Genomic DNA, 19,647 nt, shown 5'->3' on the forward strand with positions numbered 1-19,647 from the left:
GGATATGGTGGACCTCTCCGAATGTGAATGCGTATATAAACAAGTAAACACATAACAAGTATATTTGATTAATTACACACAATTATACGTTTGCTAATTATATATATATATATATATATATATATATAATATGAGATACGCATATGTCCCCAAAAATTTGTTAAAATTGAGTAAAATAGGGGAATAATAAAACTCACCTTAGATTAATGACATGAGAATATAAAAACGAATAAGCGAGTTAACAAATAAGCGAGTCGTCCACTACACATCAAACGATATAAACAATTCAGAATCTGGAATTTTGAGATACGATAATATAGGTAAAAAAACTCGTTGCCACTGGAATCAACCTAAACGGACATTTAGAACTCAAGTTATGTTATATTTAAGATTTAAGCGAGCTGGTTCTGACCAGAATTCGAACAGCGAGTCGGAAGTCAGATTTTGGTCAGTAGCCTTAAAATTTTTTTATGAGAATACAAGTCTTCTGGACTGAATGTTGAATCCGACCAGAAGTATGAGAAATTGATTGGTCAAAGTTGTTGACTATTATGCCCTTAAGCGGGTTTGAGTCCAATTGACCACCGAGACTCCCTCAATCAGCAAAATTGATTGAGGTCTTTTGTTCTACTGATAAAAATATACAATATTGAAGAAGACAACTTACCCAAACAGTGAATGGAACAAGAGATAATCAAGGTCAAAGGGTCTTGAAGCTTGAAAGTCAACGAAACAATACGAACTTGATAAAATCTTGAAGAAATCGACAATGGGGAAATGAATTTCATGGATTGTAGCTATGGGGGATGGTATTGAAGTAATTTAGGGTTTTATGATATGCCTTGTTTAAATATTAAGGGTTAAGACTTGTTTATTAGGAAATAGCTATTTTAGAAAAACCGAATAATCAATAAATGACAAAATCAGGTATAATAAATTAAAGATATCAGTCTGGACAGCAATAAAATGAAATTGTAATGTTTTATAAAATTATTTTACATATCTTGGAGCTTAAGTTTCGTTAATTTAATCGAAAATAGGGAAGAATTGGCAAAACTAGTCCCTGTAGTTCCCGAAAATGCGATTTTTAGCCGTTTTAAGCGATTTTAAAAGTTTCTAAGGGCTATTTGGTATAATTGAAAGTTATGAAATTAAAAAATAAGTTAAACTAAGTTAAATAGCAATAAATACAAGTTTTAAATAGTTCGAAAGCTCCGAATTACGTTCCCGAATCGGTTTAAACAAATACGAAAAATCCGAGATGTTATACTCCGTGTGTACATGTGTGTAACCCACAAAGAGATTGTATATGGTTGTAGAGAGTGAGGGCGGAATCCTTTACCATTTGGTGTCATCCTCTATTTATAGTCGAGGGTGTGGAATGTTATGGAAGGTTCACTAGATCAAGTATTAATGGAATATTTAATATGTCCCCTCTGCAGCTATCATAGTGGAGATCGTCGATACTGACTTGGCGCATACCTGCTGTGCATGTGATGACCCCCCTGTTGATGTCTTTTCCTGTCCAGTTATGTACCAACGGTGGTCTCGATATGATAGTACCCCCGCCACGTGTTGTTTTGGTTGTATCCTTTTATGTGTGCATGCATAGGTGTATTTTTCCTATGGCATTTTTCCCTTTGCGACACCTTGGCTATTTATTTAGACTCAAGCTCGGATCTAACCAGAATCTAGGTATCTCTTCATACGTACACACTAACACCTACACACATGCATTTATACATACATACATACATACATACATACATACATACATACCACATATATATACACAGACACACACAAACACTACTACATACAAGCACACAAACATGTACAACACGGATACACTTACACATGTGCTTGTATATACATACACGCACACAAACTTACATGTATACATACATATTCTCACACACATGCATATACACACACATACATATTCTCACACACATGCATATACACACACATACATCATTTTTTTTATTAATTATTAGTAAATTTATTTAATAATAATTATGCTATTTAGCATACTTACTAAAGAGCCATCGTGCTTTTTCTTCATTTGCTTCGCACATAAACTCTCATAAGTATTAGATCCAACTCCTACTGCATGCATGCATACACACATACATACATACATAATAATTATTATATTAATCATATAGGTATTACAATAATAATTATAAACATATATTTATTATTTATTTTTTCAAGTTTTCAACACATTTCCAACAAAAACATATTTTTTTTTGTTTTTTTCCTACGCATGTATGATGAAATATATTACAAAAAAATCAAGATTTTCTGTATAAGAAATTTCATGAAATAGAAATCAAAACCTGCAAATAAACATCAATAAGAATTGCGTTGGAATATTTCCTACGCATTTATGACGAAATATATAAGAAATTACAAAAAAAAATCAAGATTTTTTTGTGTAAGAATTTCATGAAATAGAAATCAAAACCTGCATGGTTCTAAATAAACATGAATAAGAATTACGTTAGAATATTTCCTATGCACTTCCAACAATATATATTATTTATTGGTTTTGTTTTTTTGTTACGCGTTTCTCACGAAAATGTTACGTAAAAGTGTGCAACTATATTTTTGTTAGAATTGTGTTAGAATATTTGCTACACATTTCTAACACAATTGCCTTTTGTTGCCATCTTGTCACAATTCTGTTGCAAATTTAGGGTTCTCATTTCTAGTAGGAATTTCGTTGGAAATTTGTAGGAAATAGCGCACGTAAGAAATGCGTTGGAAATTTTCGTAGGAAACATTACTTTTTTCTAGTGTATATCACCACGTCATGTCACAAATTTTAGCAACTCAGACAAATTATACATACAATGAGATATTATTGAGGGCTAGCATATAACCTAAATAAACTAACATATGTACCTCTTCAAACTTCTTCACGATTTGATTCTTCTTTGATCCGTTAGTAGTTTAAAAAAAACCAGGATGCGTAAAATGTTATATTTAGAAATTTGACATTTATCAAATAAAAAATACATGAAAAAAATATTGACTTTGAATCTAATCCGAAACCAAATTTTAAATTTCCAAAATCAGTTTTTTGATTTGCCACCAAAGTCATGATCTGAAAGTTGAAACATATTTTGGCCCGCTAACTCTTTTTAGATAAAAATGCTTTTAACCTATATCAAATTTTGAATCGATTAACAATATTTTGTAGTAAAAAAACGTTGTTCCTAAACTGCCATTGCTAAAGATTATAATCTGAAATCTAATTTTTTTTCTATACTGTCCAAAACCCTTGATTCAGTTTTAACTAATATACTGTAAAAAAAATTGGCTATGACAAAATACCTTTTTGCACTCAGAAACTTATAAAATTCTGATGATCAATTCTTATTAAATTTTTTTTATTGTGGTCAATATCACCACGTCATGTCACAAATTTTAACAACTCTGACAAATTATACACACAATGAGATATTATTGTGGGCTAGCATATAACCTAAATAGACTAACATACGTATCTCTTCAAACTTCTTCACGATTTGATTCTTCTTTGACCAATTAGTAGTTTAAAAGAAACCAAGATGCTTAAAATGATATTTAGAAATTTGGCCTCTATCAAATAAAAAATACATGACAAAAAACATTGAATTTGAATCTAATCCGAAACCAAATTTTAAATTTCCAAAATCAGTCTTTTGATCCGTCACGAAAGTGATGACCCCAAAGATTTGCCACCAAAGTCATGACTTGAAAGTTGAAACATACTTTGGCGCGTTAACTCTTTTAAGATAAAAATGCTTTAAACCCGTATCAAATTTTGAATCGATTAACAATATTTTGTAGTAAAAAAACGTTGTTCCTAAACTGCCCTTCTAGAGATTATAACCCGAAATCTATCTTTTTCCCATATTATTCAAAACCCTTGATTCAGTTTTAACTAATCTATTGTAAAAAAAATTGGCTATAACAAAATACTCTTTTGCACTCAGAAACTTGTAAATTCTGATAATCAATTCTTATCTTTTAGCTACTTTATTGCCTTTTCTCACCTTTTTTTTATTACTACAAAACTACTTATAATAGTAATAATGATGATATAAATAATATTAGTAACAATAATATTATTTTTATTTCATTTTTATCATTAGTATTTATTAATTATTAGTTTGTATTTAATATTTATTTGTATTTATTAGTGCATATGTATCAAAGTGGAAGATTAGAAAGGCTTGTGAAGTGACATATAGAATAGAGATGTTAAGAGATGTCATGTGGCATTAGAGGTTTTTTTTATTACTTTTATATATATATATATATATGTGTGTATGTGTAAGAATAGATTATTGTATACATTATTAAATTTAATATATAATACTTTAAATAGTTGTTAACTAATTAACTCTTTTCAAAACTTTTTAAATATCTAACTGTTATGTTATGATGCAAGCCCTACACCTCAATAAATCTGGCCATCTTAACAATACCAGATAAAAAGAATTTTGAATATTTTTTTTAAATGGCGATAGACAATTTTGGCTCACTGGCATGGCATGGCATGGCTCATCATAGCCCAAGACTTTTGAATACCAAAAAGTATAAATACCTAAAAGTTAATGCTGATAAATTTTAAAATTTACTCAAAACAGAAGACAGACACATATAAATATTATTGCTACAATCTCAGTTAATTTGATATTCGTTAAATAAAATAAGAATTTCGTCTTGAGACAAATGTTTATTTATTTATTATTTTTTTTCTATCACAGTTTGCATTTGGAGACTGAAAAAAAGGCTTTAGAAGAACGTGCATTTGTTTTTGTACGTGTTACCCCAGATTCTTATAGGTTCCACTTAAATCATTTGGAACCACATGAATAGCACAAATGTCTTTTTGAAAACAGTCGTTTGACATGTAGAAAAAATATATTGGTCTTCTTAGGTAAGGTGGATCCATGGCATCAAGTGAGTTTGTGCTGATGTTAATGGATCCTTCATTGGTTTTCACTGTGTTTCTCTGCTAAAAAAAATCTCTATTCACTAATTTTTTTTATCAAACACACTACATATTTAGGCTTATCCGAACAGTATCGAATGTAAGCGACCTTTAGCAATGCGTTTTAACTAGTCAAATAGAGGAAAAAGAGTAAATGCTTCGGTTAACAACACGTCGCAGAACTTTCGTTAAACAATTCCTTTAACAATGTCTCCAAATTCTTTGAGTTACGCTATACGCCCGCTTTAATGGGCTGTATTCAACAATTGATGCCACGTAGCAAACAGAAAGAAATTTATTGAAGAAAAATTAAAATTTAGTCTAAAAATGACAAACATCCAGCATTAATATGCTGGTTGTCTAGAGTGCCCGGGGATGGCCGTACCCAAAAGATATAACTGTCGTCAAAGAAAAAGAAAATGCAAACTACCGTTAAGTTTGTATCTAACGGCTGTTTTGACCATGTTGAAACGACTGTCTAGTATCTTTATCAGACGGTCATCTTATACATGACATTTAGCAGCCCTTATCCGGTTATATGTTCTTTATTGAACAACCGCCGTGTGGAATCAGGCATTGCAAGGATAGCTGGTCCCTATAACATGTTGTTTAATGTTTCCCAAGTTGTTTTGTCCAAAGAAAACTTCAAATATCATCTTTTTTATTCATTTAAAGGCAAGTTGTGTTTGTACAGATTATTAGCCACCCAAAGCGAAATTGCACGCTTGCGGTGCGCGCATATAATGTATATATGTGTGAACCCACGGGTAGGCAAAAGTGAAATTGCACGAATTTTGACGTTATTTAACTAATCTCATGAAAATAACGTTAAAAGTGACGGAAGGTTAATCAGGCATCATGTGGTGGCGTTGATAGCCGAAAGACAAGGGTACATGCACCAATCAGCCGGTGTCCCGATGATTGAGTGTTATGTGCCTTATATCCAAGGCTTGATGCAAAACTACTATCGAGCCGGGGGTCTCACCGGAAGCAGCCTCTCTATATATGGGTAGAGGTGAGGCTGTCTACATCTTACCCTCCTCAGACCCTACCATAGCTTTGCTATTGGCGGGATATACTGAGTACGATGATGATGATGATTAGCCACCCAAAGCACTCAATACAAATTACAGCAGAGATCCTCATACTCTTAGATACCCATAAACATAAAGGATGATGGCATCCCTTGTAACCAATATCTTACTTACATGCAGCATTTTCTGTACCCTAAATGTAGCAGGTTTTACCCCTGAAGTTGATGCTCTTCTAAAATGGAAAGCAACCCTCCATAGCCAAACTAGTACCAACATCCTTCTACCTTCATGGACATATGATCCCAATCTCAATACCTCTGCCCAAAAAGCAGTGTCTCCATGCAACTGGCATGGGGTTTCATGTAATGAAATTGGCAGCATATACAGATTGAACCTTTCATCATCCGGTATAAATGGTACGCTTGCTCACATGTCCTTCTCTTTGTTTCCGAATTTGGAGTATTTCGAACTTAGTGTAAACAACTTTTATGGGATTATCCCGTCTAAAATCAGTCACCTGTCAAATCTTATTTATCTTGATCTCTCCTTGAAGAAACACTAACCGGACCCCGGACAGATTACTGGTAACCTGGGGGTTGGAGAGATGTTTCCCACGAGGGGTTAGACCCTTGGAAGATGGTTCTTCTGATAACCTGCAAAACAGACACCGTGAGCTCGTCACTGGGAAGGGGGGGGTTCCTCCTTGTGACCACCCTCCGGCGTGAGAATCAGACTAGATTGCTCTTTAAATATAAAAGTATATTAAGAGATTGCTAGAGCAGATATCAGGTATAATATGATGATAATGTAGTAAGATATGATAAGATGAGATGGTCATACCATTTGTGGTATTTATAGCCGAAGGTAGGTTTCCAAGGAGGTATGGCCGGCTGCAACAGTGTTCCTGTTCCACCAACAGTAGCCTACGCACGTGTCCTGCTGGTAGTTGGTGGGTAGGTAGCGGCTGATAGTGACCAGACCTGCTGTATACTATTCCTTTTCCACCAACTGCCAGCTACGCAAGTGGTATGACAATAGTTGGTGAGTAGGCAGCGGCTAACAGTGACAAACAGTGTAGGAGCATGCTGCTCGCCATACTGTTGTCCATAAGCTGTCGTATCTTTAGTCAGATCTTTTTCCCATACCTCGTCAGGTACAGTACAGAAGATCTTCCTGTATCGTATGGACTGGCTTATTTGGGCGGGAGTATTCCCCCTCCCGCCCTTGTGCGGGATAGTTCCCGGCTTCGCTCATTCCTTCAGGTGACACTGAGTGATTGAGAGCTAAGTGCCTTGTGCGTGTAGCCTTGCTGCGCGGGTGGCCTTCCCTCATGGCTTGTATCCGAGGCTGCGGGAACAGGCGGAGTCCTTCACCATGGGAGGCATTTCCTGCGGGAACAGCTTGCGTACTGCGCGTAAGGACGTCACGTCTCTGAGCATGGTTGGTCCTGCGGATCCAGTTGGTTTCTGCGCAGACGTCCCTGTTTAAGGTGAGTCTTGCGGGTCCAACTGGGCTCTGCTGGGACCTACCTCTTCAAGTCCCCCCAGTCCAATGTTCTTCTCATTCGTGTTTAATAAAGTGAGGTGAACTTTTGGACTTGAGCAAAGGGTTTTGAAAAGGGGTTTTTTAAGGTTTTCCATAGGGATTCCTCCCGCGGAAGTCCTTGTCACTTGCAGAAATTCCCGAGTTTCCTGCTTGGTATTTGGGTATGATGCGGGCAGGTCTGTAACCTCCTCGCAAGTCAGGAGCGTTGAATCCCACTTGTGTGGTCTTTCCATGAGGTTTTGGTAGTTTTGAACATAGTGATCAATTATGTTAAAACCACCAATCCCATCCTGGAGCTTCCAACAACGTAGTTCTCGACGTTCCCGCTATGCGGGGATGTTATTTCCGTTTACGCAAGCATTGCCCAGAAGATCCTTCTTGGTTTCAATTCCCAGCGGAGCGCTAGGTATGTGAAGGGTTTTGCCTTAACACTGTACCTGCGCTCGTCTTACGGTTACTTTACTTGCAAGGTATTCCTGGCGTCAATTCCCTGCGGGTGCTAGGTATGTGAAGGGTTTTGCCTTTACACTGTACCCGCACCCGTCTTATAGTTACTTGGTTGCCGAGGAATACTTGGCTTCAATTCCCTGCGGGTGCTAGGTATGTGAAGGGTTTTGCCTTAACACTGTACCCGCAGCCGTCTTACGGTTACTTGTTCGCCAAGATTTTCTTGGCTTCAATTCCCTGCGGGTGCTAGGTATGTGAAGGGTTTTGCCTTAACACTGTACCCGCAACCGTCTTACGGTTACTTGTTTGCCAAGGTTTTCTTGGCTTCAATTCCCTGCGGGTGCTAGGTATGTGAAGGGTTTTGCCTTAACACTGTACCCGCAACCGTCTTACGGTTACTTTTTTGCCAAGGTTTTCTTGGCTTCAATTCCCTGCGGGTGCTAGGTATGTGAAGGGTTTTGCCTTAACACTGTACCCGCATCCGTCTTACGGTTACTTGTTTGCCAAGGTTTTCTTGGCTTCAATTCCCTGCGGGTGCTAGGTATGTGAAGGGTTTTGCCTTAACACTGTACCCGCATCCGTCTTACGGTTACTTGTTTGCCAAGGTAAGGGGGGATTTTCCCGCTTACTTTTTAATACTTTTAAATTTTGAATTTTGAAATTCGAAAGGTTGGTGGAAAGATAGGAACAGTCCAAACCTCTGAAACGTCGTGCGACAGTTTCTTCTGACTGTGTCAGGACGTGCAGGAAGTTATGGTGACGTGACATTATATGGTCATTCCAGACGCTTTTTACGGCGCGTGGGCGCGATTTTTCGGGCGCGTGGCCGCGAAATTACTGGCACACGTCCTGTCAACAGCTGTTGCCAGCCTGCTTTTTGCCACGTGTCATAGTTTCATTGCACCCTCGATTTATCTCTCATCCGCATTAAAATCACCGCATTAATTGCGATTAGTATATAAAGGGGGAGAGGCCTCTTTGTAATCCACACTTTCACCTCTCTTCTTCTTCTTCTTAGTGATTTCCGGCAAATACTCCCCTTTTTCAGGCAAGCATTTTCCCGAAATCACTTCTTTCTGCAAAAATGTCTTCTCATGATGCTGAAGCTATAGCCGACGATAGGAGTACTGCTGGCGAGTGCCAGTGTGCTCTACCTGTCGATCAGTACCAGTACATCGTCAGGAAGTTCATGCTCGAGTCTCTCGAGCCTGAGTTTCCTGAATCCCACCAGACTGTGTACGATGCCCCCAGTGGCAAGATCGGGGTATATGCTGCATTCTTTGTTTATGGGAACCTTAGGTTCCCATTGACAAAGTTTGTGTACCGTGTCCTGGAAAGGCACGGGGTGCACCTGACCGAAGTGCATCCGATGGCGATTGCCAAGGTCCGGCACTTCGAGTGGGTGTGCCGGATTCTGGGTATTGAGCCCTACGTGGACCGCCTGATGACCTTCTATACTTGGAGGTGCGTCCAGGGGTGGTACACCCTGACAACCCGTATCAAGGGTTTGAAGATCTGCGTGACCGAGCGCAGTCTCCGATCGTAAAAGCGGGAGTTCTTCTACATCTCTGCCCGCGCCATCCCCATTGCTATGAAGTTCAAGAAGGGTCAAGCGCTTCCGAGCCTTCACGCTTCCAGCTACCAGGAGGCGGAATGGTTCGCGAAGATATCCCGGGTCCAATCTCCGGTTTACCGGTTTGCGGAGTCCGGGATGGTGCTGCTGGGGATGAGCCGGGTATGGAAGGAGGCGTCTCGGTTTCCTATCCTTCTCGAATACGGTTTGAACTCTATTCCTTATGGTATGTTTTGTCTTTCTTGCTGATATTAGTTTATTTTCTAACTGTTTCTTTTCTTTCAGAGGGGAATAATTTGGAGTCGCTCCTGTTCCCGTGGGAAGCTGACGGTCCCGTGCGGGTGGGCACTCGTGCTCTGGACGACAATGAGTTGCCCATCCTGGAGCAAACGGCGGATAGGTTTGTGGAGGTCTATCCGCCGGGCCAAGAGATCCTGAGCCACCGGCGGCCAGGTAAGGAGATATTCTATCCTGAACCCCTCAATGCTGTACCCGCTGCTGGAAATCCTTACATCATGTCTTCTTCTGAGGAATCCGCAGATGGTCCTCCCCTTGTGCGGAAGAAGAAGGCTGCCGGAGGGAAAGGAAAGGAGAAGGTGACCTCCACGGCTGATCTGGTGCTTCTATCTGACACCGAGTCCGATAGTGGAGAGGTGGCGGGGAACCCCGGTGGTGAGAAGACCACTGCTCCGGAGGCTACGACTGTTACCTCCGGAGAACCAATGACGACGACGGTGACCGGCGTCAAGAGACCGGCCCCATCGGGCTTGTCCCCGCCCCTTCGTACGTTCAGGCTCAAGAAAACCCGTAAGTACAACATTCTTCTTTTTGTAGATTTATCACTTCATAAATTTATTAACACTTATCTTCTTGTGCAGGCGTGGATGTTGACGCATTCCAGGGTGAAGTACCGAGTAGTACCTCTCCGCCGATGACGGTAGGCTTGGTCAGCCTACCTGAGGCGTCGACCCAGGCGCCTGCGCTTGGTCCCGCTGGTTCAGTTGCTCATTCTGAGCCGACTGTTCCAGCCGAGTTTATGCCACCGCCGGCCGTGAGTGCAATTTTTACGGCGTCCTTCACCGAGCCGGCGGTTACGATTGCTGCGGATTCTGCGGCAGCGACTGCGGCGGCTGCCACCATGCCCCCGCCACCGGCACCGATGGCCGGCCCATCAGGTACGCATGGGAGTACTCGCCAGTCCTTGCCACCTTCCCATCTGCCTGACCTTTTGGATGGGTTTCCTTTGGGTTCAGGTGATGGGTTCGGCGGTTATCGGCCTGTTATAGACCCTACAGGTGCGTAGGGTTCCTTTGGCCCTTTTTAACTTATTTTTATCATCTTTTCCTAACTGTTTTTTTGTTTTTTGCAGTGTCGGATTCCAATGAAGTGTATGTTCCGCGATGGAACATACGCCGAGGAACAACCCTTCGCACCCCTGTGGAGTGCGTGGAATGGGCTCGCCACGCTGCTCCCCATGGTGCGTTGGGGGAAGCCATGGCTAGCTACCAGGAAGGTAGGCTAACCAATGAGCTTCGGGTTCTCCAAGCCCGGATGCAGCCGCGCGTCGAGCTGCTTTGTCGTGAAAACGACAAGTTGAAAGCAGCTCGCGCCAAGGATGTATCTCAGGCGCGTGCTCTTCGGGAGGAGAACCAACGATTGACCGCAGCTGCTGCGGAGAAGGAGAAGGCTTTCAAGGCCCTCGAGGTTGAAGTTCAAGCGCGACTCGAGGCCCGCTCCAAGGCTGCCCAGGCTGTTAACGAACAGCTTCGGCTGGCTAAGGAGACTGCGAGGAACGCGACTGAGAGGGCTACCAAGGCTGAAGCCGTTGCTGAGCCTTTACGCATGGAGAACGAGGAGCTCAAGGCCCAATTAGAGGCTCTCCAACGTGCTCATGATGCCTTGGCCATGGAAGATGCCAAGAAGCTCCAAGAGATCCTGGACCAGAGGGGCGTGCTTGACCACACAGAGCGGAAGCTTAAGGGCGTTGAAGAGGCTGCTGCAAAGGAAGTGCAACTTGCCAACCTCAATAAAAGCGAAGCCGAACGCGCCTGCACCCAAGCCCTGGTTGCCAAGGAATGGCTTCTTCGAGAAGCGTTGCCTCAGGTATTTTAGCTTTACGTCTTCACGCTTTCCTTTGTTCATAGAAAAGGTGTTTGACACTTGTATTTTCTTTGTAGGTTGTGCATCGTGTCTTCTCAGAGACATCCTACGACGATGCGATGAGTGCAGCCCTCAACGCTTCTCACGAGGATGGGGAACGGGCTGGCTTCCTGCTTGGTCTAGGGTTCGTTGAGAAAGGCTTCCCGCCTTCCAACTTCCCTTTGTACAATGTTGACACTGAAGCCATATATGACCAAGCAGTAAATCAATATGTTGTCTTCCCGCATCCAGTGATGGAGAAGGTGAACCAAGTAGCTGCTGATGATGATGGGTTAGCCGTCCTTAAAGCCTTCCTCGAACCGCCCCGTTCTTCTGATGGAGCGGGTCCAAGTGGAGGCGGCCCTGAGGCTTGATCCGAAGATCCCTTCACATTGCTAGGATAGTCTTGTACGGATGTATTTATTTTCTTTTCGTAGGCGGGTAGTTACCCGGCCATTCTTGTAATAATTCATGTGAAATATTAATCTTTTTGCGTATAAGATCGTTATTTCCTTCTTTGGGTTCCTTGCTTTATAAACTTATGACTTGCATACTTAGTTTAAATTAGCAATTTTCCAAGTGTTTAGAATAAGTTAACCTGTTGAACGTGGTTGATAATGGGTTAAAGTTTTGCTTCCTTTCGTGATTGTGCGGGTAGAACCGTCACTTGCACTTAGTAGGATGGCTAAACTTTAACCTTCATCTGACCTGCGTGTAGGTTTTCCTCATCTTTTGAGGATAAGTTAACCTTTGAACGTGGTTGATAATAGGTGTGAAGTTTTGCTTCCTCTTTCGTGATTGTGCGGGTAGAACCGTCACTTGCACTTAGTAGGATGGCAAAACTTTACCCTTATCTGACCTGCGTGTAGGTTTTCCTCATCCTTTGAGGATAAGTTAACCTTTGAACGTGGTTGATAATAGGTGTGAAGTTTTGCTTCCTCTTTTGTGATTGTGCGGGTAGAACCGTCACTTGCACTTAGTAGGATGGCAAAACTTTACCCTTATCTGACCTGCGTGTAGGTTTTCCTCATCCTTTGAGGATAAGTTAACCTTTGAACGTGGTTGATAATAGGTGTGAAGTTTTGCTTCCTCTTTCGTGATTGTGCGGGTAGAACCGTCACTTGCACTTAGTAGGATGTCAAAACTTTACCCTTATCTGACCTGCGTGTAGGTTTTCCTCATCCTTTTTAAGAATTGTTTTGAACCGTTCGACGCGCGGTTGTCAATAGGTTAGTGTTCAGTTTCCTTTAATGATTCATGCGGATAGACCGGCACTTTCATTTAATGGGATAATTGAACTCTTCCCCTTCAACTGACCTGCGTGAAGGTTTGTCACGTTATTGGGTTCGTGCGGGTAGGACCGCCTTCCCATGCAATGACTTCACGTAATTATGCGGTGAAAACCGGCATATTAATGTCCAGAAAAGTATAAATGTAAAATCATCAGCTTCGATGTTCTTAGAGAATCATTTCCATTAGAAGTGGCTCTTGGCCTTTTCTTTACAAATTGGAATTGATTTACATGCAAACTGTGTAAATGAGCTCCCTTCCATGTTGTTGGGATGGGAGTGCCATCGAGCCGATACGCACCTGGTTCGGGATCTCGTTCTTTACGCAGCATGTAGTCTCGATATTGAAGCTGGAATTTTGATTCGTGTTTTCCCCAGCTGGGGTTCTACACGCACCCGCCTGCTCAGCTTTTATTGCGCCACGAGGTGCGCGAGCGTCCCATCTCTGACAAATGCTTCAACCATGTCTTTTACGTCTGTGCATTCTTCAGTGTTGTGGCCTTTTGTCTTGTGAAAGTCACAGTATTTGCTCCGATCAGCATCGTGACGATGTCGGATTATTGGAGGCTTTGGCCACGGGAGCTCTTCAGTGGCGAATATCTCAGTGACGCTTTTGCTGAGTGGCGTCCATCTGGAGTTCCGGTGCGGCTGTGCATTATCCCTTCCGCCCAATCGATGTTGCAAGCCGGATGAGGTGTCAAAGTTTACCCGTGACTGCCAAATGCCTTGCTTCCGCTTTTTATTTAGTCGGGCGGTGAGGACGTTGTCTTCTCTCGTCTTCTGGGTGTAGAGGTTTGTGCTCTGTGGGAGATCTCTACCCAGTTGCTTCTCGGTTTCCGCATAGCGTTTTGCTGCTGTCATGATGGCATCCCATGTGGATGGCATGCCATCTTTACCCGTTAGCGTGCGGATGAGCTCTGGGTCATGCGCGCCCTGGATGAAGGCAGCGCGAACAAGATCTTCGCTGATATTGCCCAAACTTAGCTTCTTTGAGTTGAAGCGAGTGATGAAGTTTGGCAGAGATTCATCTTCTTCTCGTATGCATTTGAGGATTGTCCATTGCTCCTCGGTATACTTCCGTTGCTGGCTGAAGTGTTGGCTAAACTTCTGCTGGAAGTCTGCCCAGTCGTAGATGTGGTTGACCGGTAGACGATCAAACCAAGCTCTAGCAGCCCCAACAAGCGTCATTTGGAACATGTAGCACCAGGTGGGTTCCGTCCAATTGCTGACTGTTGCCCCTGCTATGAACCTGTTCAAATGATCGTCTGGATCAGATATACCGTCATATGTGCCTATGTTAGGCATTTGTTTTGCACTCTTTGGGGCGATTGCTTCCGCAATGTCCCTTGCAAACTTGGACGTTCCTGCATTTGCAATGTTTGGTCTGAACGTTTTGGAAAAGTCTCGTGGACTTCCACCTGTACTTTTTGGTTTGAAGGCTTGTCCAAAATGCCTTTTCGGTTGGGATTCCATTTCCTTACGCTTCCCTTTTGCCCTATGGCGAGGGTTCGCGTCGGAGTCGGATTCCTCCGAGTCATCCAAGTAATCTTCGAATTCGTCAGCCTGTTGGACGGAACGCAAGCGTTCGTCCAACTCAGCCTGGAATTCCTTTTGTCGTGCCTCCGCCCATGCCTTGACTTCATCGAGAGTTTGGCGGGGGAGTCTTCGTTTCTCAACCTGGGTATCAGTGGATCCCAGTAGGCGATCATTTACTGCACTTGCCCCAGCCTGAGTAACTGGGGTAGTGTTTGTAAAAACTGTGTTACCGGTGTTCATCCCAGTAGCTGGGGTTGTGGTTACCGGAATTTCTCTAACCATCTTTTGTAGAAAGTTTGAAAAAACTGGAGATAAAGTTCTAGCTTTATGCACGGATGGCGCCAATGAAGAAACACTAACTGGACCCCGGACAGATTACTGGTAACCTGGGGGTTGGAGAGATGTTTCCCACGAGGGGTTAGACCCTTGGAAGATGGTTCTTCTGATAACCTGCAAAACAGACACCGTGAGCTCGTCACTGGGAAGGGGGGGTTCCTCCTTGTGACCACACTCCGGCGTGAGAATCAGACTAGATTGCTCTTTAAATATAAAAGTATATTAAGAGATTGCTAGAGCAGATATCAGGTATAATATGATGATAATGTAGTAAGATATGATAAGATGAGATGGTCATACCATTTGTGGTATTTATAGCCGAAGGTAGGTTTCCAAGGAGGTATGGCCGGCTGCAACAGTGTTCCTGTTCCACCAACAGTAGCCTACGCACGTGTCCTGCTGGTAGTTGGTGGGTAGGTAGCGGCTGATAGTGACCAGACCTGCTGTATACTATTCCTTTTCCACCAACTGCCAGCTACGCACGTGGTATGACAAGAGTTGGTGAGTAGGCAGCGGCTAACAGTGACAAACAGTGTAGGAGCATGCTGCTCGCCATACTGTTGTCCATAAGCTGTCGTATCTTTAGTCAGATCTTTTTCCCATACCTCGTCAGGTACAGTACAGAAGATCTTCCTGTATCGTACGGACTGGCTTATTTGGGCGGGAGTATTCCCCCTCCCGCCCTTGTGCGGGATAGTTCCCGGCTTCGCTCATTCCTTCAGGTGACACTGAGTGATTGAGAGCTAAGTGCCTTGTGCGTGTAGCCTTGCTGCGCGGGTGGCCTTCCCTCATGGCTTGTATCCGAGGCTGCGGGAACAGGCGGAGTCCTTCACCATGGGAGGCATTTCCTGCGGGAACAGCTTGCGTACTGCGCGTAAGGACGTCACGTCTCTGAGCATGGTTGGTCCTGCGGATCCAGTTGGTTTCTGCGCAGACGTCCCTGTTTAAGGTGAGTCTTGCGGGTCCAACTGGGCTCTGCTGGGACCTACCTCTTCACTCCTCTAATCAGTTCACCGGAATAATCCCATTAGAGACTGGCAACCTGAGAAATCTTGTCACTCTTCATTTGTTCAACAATCAGTTAGGCGGTTCTATTCCACAAACCCTATGCCAACTGACATTTCTTTCTGGGCTCGCATTGAATGATAACAATCTTTACGGTTCCATTCCTACCTGTTTGGGCCAGTTATCGAATTTGAGCTATATTTTTCTGAATAGTAACAATATTTCTGGAGCAATCCCAGAAAGTTTGGTCAATCTGAAGAATCTAACCTTATTAGTTCTGTACCAGAATCAACTGAGTGGAAGAATACCTAGGGAACTAGGTAAATTGACTTCACTCCAATCGGTTGAGCTACAGTATAACAATCTCAGTGGTTCGATTCCTTCATCACTAGGTGAACTCAAATCCATTTTTCTACTTCGTCTCTATTCAAACAAACTTTCTGGTCTCATCGGGCAAGAATTGGGAAACATGACATCCCTTTCTACACTGGAAATAGGAAACAATCAACTCAACGGTTCCATTCCAAGTTCATTTGGTAACCTACGAGCTTTAGAAACACTGGTTCTTAGCGATAATCAGCTTTCTGGTTCTATTCCCCCAGTATTAGGAAAGCTGAAGTGGGTGAGATTTGATATCACCAACAATCATGTTTCAGGTAGCTTGCCTGATGACATCTGCAATGGAAGAAAGCTCGAGTTTCTTGGTGTTAGTAATAATAAACTTACAGGTCGAATTCCTAAGAGCTTGTACAACTGCTCCAGCTTGACGCGTGTGCGTTTTGATGGAAACCAACTTACTGGAGATATTTCCGAGATCTTCGGTGTCTATCCGCGTCTCAATTACATCAATCTCAACGATAACCAGGTTTACGGGAAAATCTCAGACAGCTGGAGCAAGTGCACAAACTTAACCATGATACAGATGGGAGGGAATCGAATTGGAGGAAGCATGCCTCCGTCCCTTGGAAACTCGATTCAATTGGAAATTCTTAATCTCTCGTTCAATGATTTGGTTGGAGAGATACCCAAAGAATTTGGAAGGATAGCTCACATGGGGAAGCTTTTTCTCAGCAATAATCGACTTTCTGGAATTGTGCCACAAGATCTAGGATCGTTACTAGAACTTGAACGTCTTGATCTGTCCATGAATAAGTTGAATGGGTCCATTCCGTCGTCCCTTGGGCAATGCTCAAACCTCTTTTCCTTGGACTTGAGCAACAATGAATTTACTGGTGAAATCCCAGTCCAATTAGGTAGATTGGTTCACGTGTCGGTTCTTGATTTGAGTCATAATTCACTCATCAAAGAGATACCTTCTGGGCTTTACAGTATGAGTAGTTTGGAAACTCTTAATCTCTCTCACAACAAACTCTCAGGTACTATTCCAAAGAGTTTCGAATCAATGAACGGGCTCTTGAGCATTGACCTTTCTTATAATCACTTACGAGGTCCTCTTCCCAAAAGCAAAGTGTTTTTGAATCTTACAATAGAAGCATTGCAAGGGAACGATGATTTGTGCGGGAATGTTACGGGATTGAAAGAACGTGAATCAGAAAGCCATACCCCAATTTCCCCAAAACACAAACTTGCACTTGTGATTTTGCTTCCACTTCTTGGAGCCCTTGTACTTGGCGGTCTCATGGGAATTTTTAGTTTGTACTGTCGGAGATCCAAGAAACTGCCATCGACACAGCTTGTCAGCGAGCAAAAACACGACAATAACTTGTTTTCCATTTCAACTTTTAATGGGAGAGAGATTTATGATGAAATTGTAACCCGAACAGAGGAGTTTAATGAAGCATATTGCATCGGTATAGGAGGATGTGGAAGTGTGTACAAAGTGAAGTTGTCATCAGGTGATACGGTTGCTGTAAAGAGACTTCACTCGTCTTCTGAGGTGGTCAATCATGATGAGTTCGTAAATGAGATTAGAGCACTGACAAGAATACGACATAGAAATATCGTCAAACTATTTGGCTATTGTTCACATCCTCGAAACTCATTTTTGATTTATGAGTATCTCGAAGGGGGCAGTCTGGCTGATATTTTGGGTGGTAGAACAGCTCAACATTTGGATTGGACAGAGAGGGTGAACATTATCAAAGGTGTTGCATATGCTTTATCGTATATGCATCATGATTGTTCACCGGCTATTATTCATCGGGACATATCAAGCAAAAATATTTTGCTTGATTCTGAGTACGAAACTCGTGTTTCCGATTTTGGTACGTCCAAAATTTTGAACCCTAATTCTTCTAACTGGACTAATGCCGCAGGAACATTCGGATATCTTGCACCAGGTAATTTATTTTCCTGTTTTCAGAACAACAAAATATACATAACTCATCAGTTTAATTAGAATGGCATTCGTCATGTAAATAATTTTGCAGAACTTGCTTACACAATGAAGGTAACTGAGAAGTGTGATGTTTATAGTTTCGGGGTCCTAGTGTTAGAAATCATTAAAGGAGAGCATCCTGGCGATATGATTACTACTCTAGCAACAACATCAACCGAACAGGTCAAGCTCACAGATTTGGTGGATAGTCGTATACTCTTTCCACTCCATGAAATCGAAGATGTTCTAATGTCTATATTAAATCTAGCAATTAAATGCGTTAATTCAAACCCTAAAGTAAGGCCTACAATGCATGAAGTGTCGCAAAAAATTGCAAGTATTTTGCAACATGTAAAGAGCGATGTTTTTTGTGTGCGACATGTATAAGAGCAATGATTTTGTGTAGTGCCATCACTTTGCATATTTGGTCTCGGTTTACGTGTCACACCCCGACTTAGGACCTAGAAGTGTGACTAACAACTGGTACTTGTTTTGTAAATATATCAAAGTTGCGGGTTGTTTTAGCGGAAGACTTTATTTATAATAAAATATTTATTTACTTTTGGAAACTTCTTGGGTAATAAATATCCAAGTGTTTGATTTAAAAGTCATGTTTAATATGTTTACCATCATTAAACAATTTAAAACCAAGACATCTTCTTTTAGCGAGCATCTAACTCCTTGAGTTACTCTAATTCCTTGCCACTTGTGTTAAATTTGTTTTCCTGAAATGTGGGGGAAAATACGTCAGCGATGAGCTGGTGAAACATTGACTGACTCTTTAAAAATTTTATAACAGTCATTAAATACAAATATAATTTTCTGCTTCACAATCTCAACAGGAATGCTGGTTCTCATTGTTTTTCACATTAAGAATAATTTGTATTTGATCCTTAAACGACTTTTAATACACACATACTTGATTTAAACTAGTAAATATGACCCTGAACATTGTAGCGGGATAATTAATGCATTGATCCGTTCTTTTTCAATGTTATATTATGTATTTTTTTTCTAACAGAGTAAGCCGAAATCGTCCCTAACGTTTGGTCATTTATACGATTTTCGTCCAAAATTTTTTTTTCGTGTCTAGACCGTTGAGGTTTCTAATTTCTTGTCAATGTAATCCAAAAACAGTAATTGTGTCTAATTTCTTCGTTAAATCAAGGCTAAAATAGTCTCTTCACTTTAGTTTATATTTTAATCGTTGACAAAATAGCAAAACTCATCCTTTGCGTTTACATGATTTTTCAGTGGATGTCCTTTGTAAAGATAAATGCCATAAACCTTCCTTTTCGTTTAAAAACCTTAGCACATCATGTCCTTACCCGGTTAACCTTTTTCTTAAATCTAGTCATGTGCATCGCATATGAGGATAAATTGGTCTAATTTTTACCATATTTAATAAAGAAATA

General features: G+C 41.7%; 1 protein-coding gene across 1 annotated transcript; it reads left to right on the forward strand.

Moving 5' to 3' along the window:
* The first annotated feature begins 6,163 nt into the window (after window positions 1–6,163).
* Window positions 6,164–18,619, forward strand: LOC143568340 (uncharacterized). Its single transcript, XM_077054516.1, has 3 exons — window positions 6,164–6,567; window positions 15,886–18,194; window positions 18,285–18,619. The coding sequence occupies exons 1-3, from the start codon at window positions 6,164–6,166 to the stop codon at window positions 18,617–18,619; spliced, it is 3,048 nt and encodes a 1,015-aa protein (XP_076910631.1).
* Window positions 18,620–19,647: the final 1,028 nt, after the last annotated feature.

This window comes from Bidens hawaiensis, unplaced genomic scaffold, assembly GCF_021521415.1.
Source record: "Bidens hawaiensis isolate Kalapana, Puna unplaced genomic scaffold, B.hawaiensis_p1.1 tig00023933_1, whole genome shotgun sequence".
In the NCBI taxonomy this organism is placed as follows: domain Eukaryota; kingdom Viridiplantae; phylum Streptophyta; class Magnoliopsida; order Asterales; family Asteraceae; genus Bidens; species Bidens hawaiensis.